This window comes from Penaeus monodon, chromosome 15, assembly GCF_015228065.2.
Source record: "Penaeus monodon isolate SGIC_2016 chromosome 15, NSTDA_Pmon_1, whole genome shotgun sequence".
In the NCBI taxonomy this organism is placed as follows: domain Eukaryota; kingdom Metazoa; phylum Arthropoda; class Malacostraca; order Decapoda; family Penaeidae; genus Penaeus; species Penaeus monodon.
The window spans coordinates 47,588,335-47,589,068 of NC_051400.1; the positions used below are offsets into that span (position 1 = coordinate 47,588,335).

General features: G+C 40.3%; 1 protein-coding gene across 6 annotated transcripts in view; it reads right to left on the minus strand.

Annotated features, from left to right (window-relative positions):
• The window catches only part of LOC119582071 (vacuolar protein sorting-associated protein 13-like), a 48,363-nt gene that overhangs the window by 41,112 nt on the left and 6,517 nt on the right, over positions 1 to 734 (minus strand). For all 6 annotated transcript variants that reach the window (XM_037930315.1, XM_037930316.1, XM_037930314.1 and 3 more), the window contains exons 15-16: positions 372 to 648; positions 107 to 225 (exon numbers count right to left, since the gene is read on the minus strand). In XM_037930315.1, the coding sequence (XP_037786243.1) occupies positions 107 to 225; positions 372 to 648 (396 nt within the window). The remainder of the gene's footprint in view (positions 1 to 106; positions 226 to 371; positions 649 to 734) is intronic.

Genomic DNA, 734 nt, shown 5'->3' on the forward strand with positions numbered 1-734 from the left:
ATCAAGGCTGTCCAATTGATACAGAACACATATCTATATATCTATCTATACATCCACACACATATAAACACACATATTACGCATACTACTGCAATGCTCACTCACCTGCGACTTCCACTTGAGCTACATCACGATTAGCTAAACCAATGACTACACTGACACGGCCCAGCCTTGCCAGTACACGAAGTGTAGTAATCTCCTTTACATCTTTCTTCTTTCCTTTAACTGCAGTGAAACATAATTACTAATTCCTCAGCTAAAGGGAAGATTTTAAAAAATCCACATCTTGGTAGGACATTTATATGAAAAACAAGAAAAAAAAGCATTATCACCAACATTCTTTGCCTTAGACGGTCAAAAGCTATACGTACCCAAAGATTTTCTTTTTAGTTTGCCCAAAGGCTTACTCTGGGTCTTCTTGTCCGACATTTCATCCCCTACTTTCTGCAATGGTTCAATTGCTGCCTTCTCCTCAACTGGTTGTGTTGGTGCAACCTCCCCTAGTTTGCTTGAAAGCTGCTCAGCAAAGGCTATGATACTGAGGATGGCTGTTTGTTCTAGCTGGGCAGTCAGATTGGTAACATCCACACAGAGCAGCTGAAGGGTGGAGGCGTGCTTGCTCTCAAAGTCTGGACACTTGGGGTCTACCTGGGAAGTAACCATAGTAATTTTCCTTGAGTTACATAGTACTGTATTTCATTATTTCTAAAAACTATTCAAACAATGAAAATGCT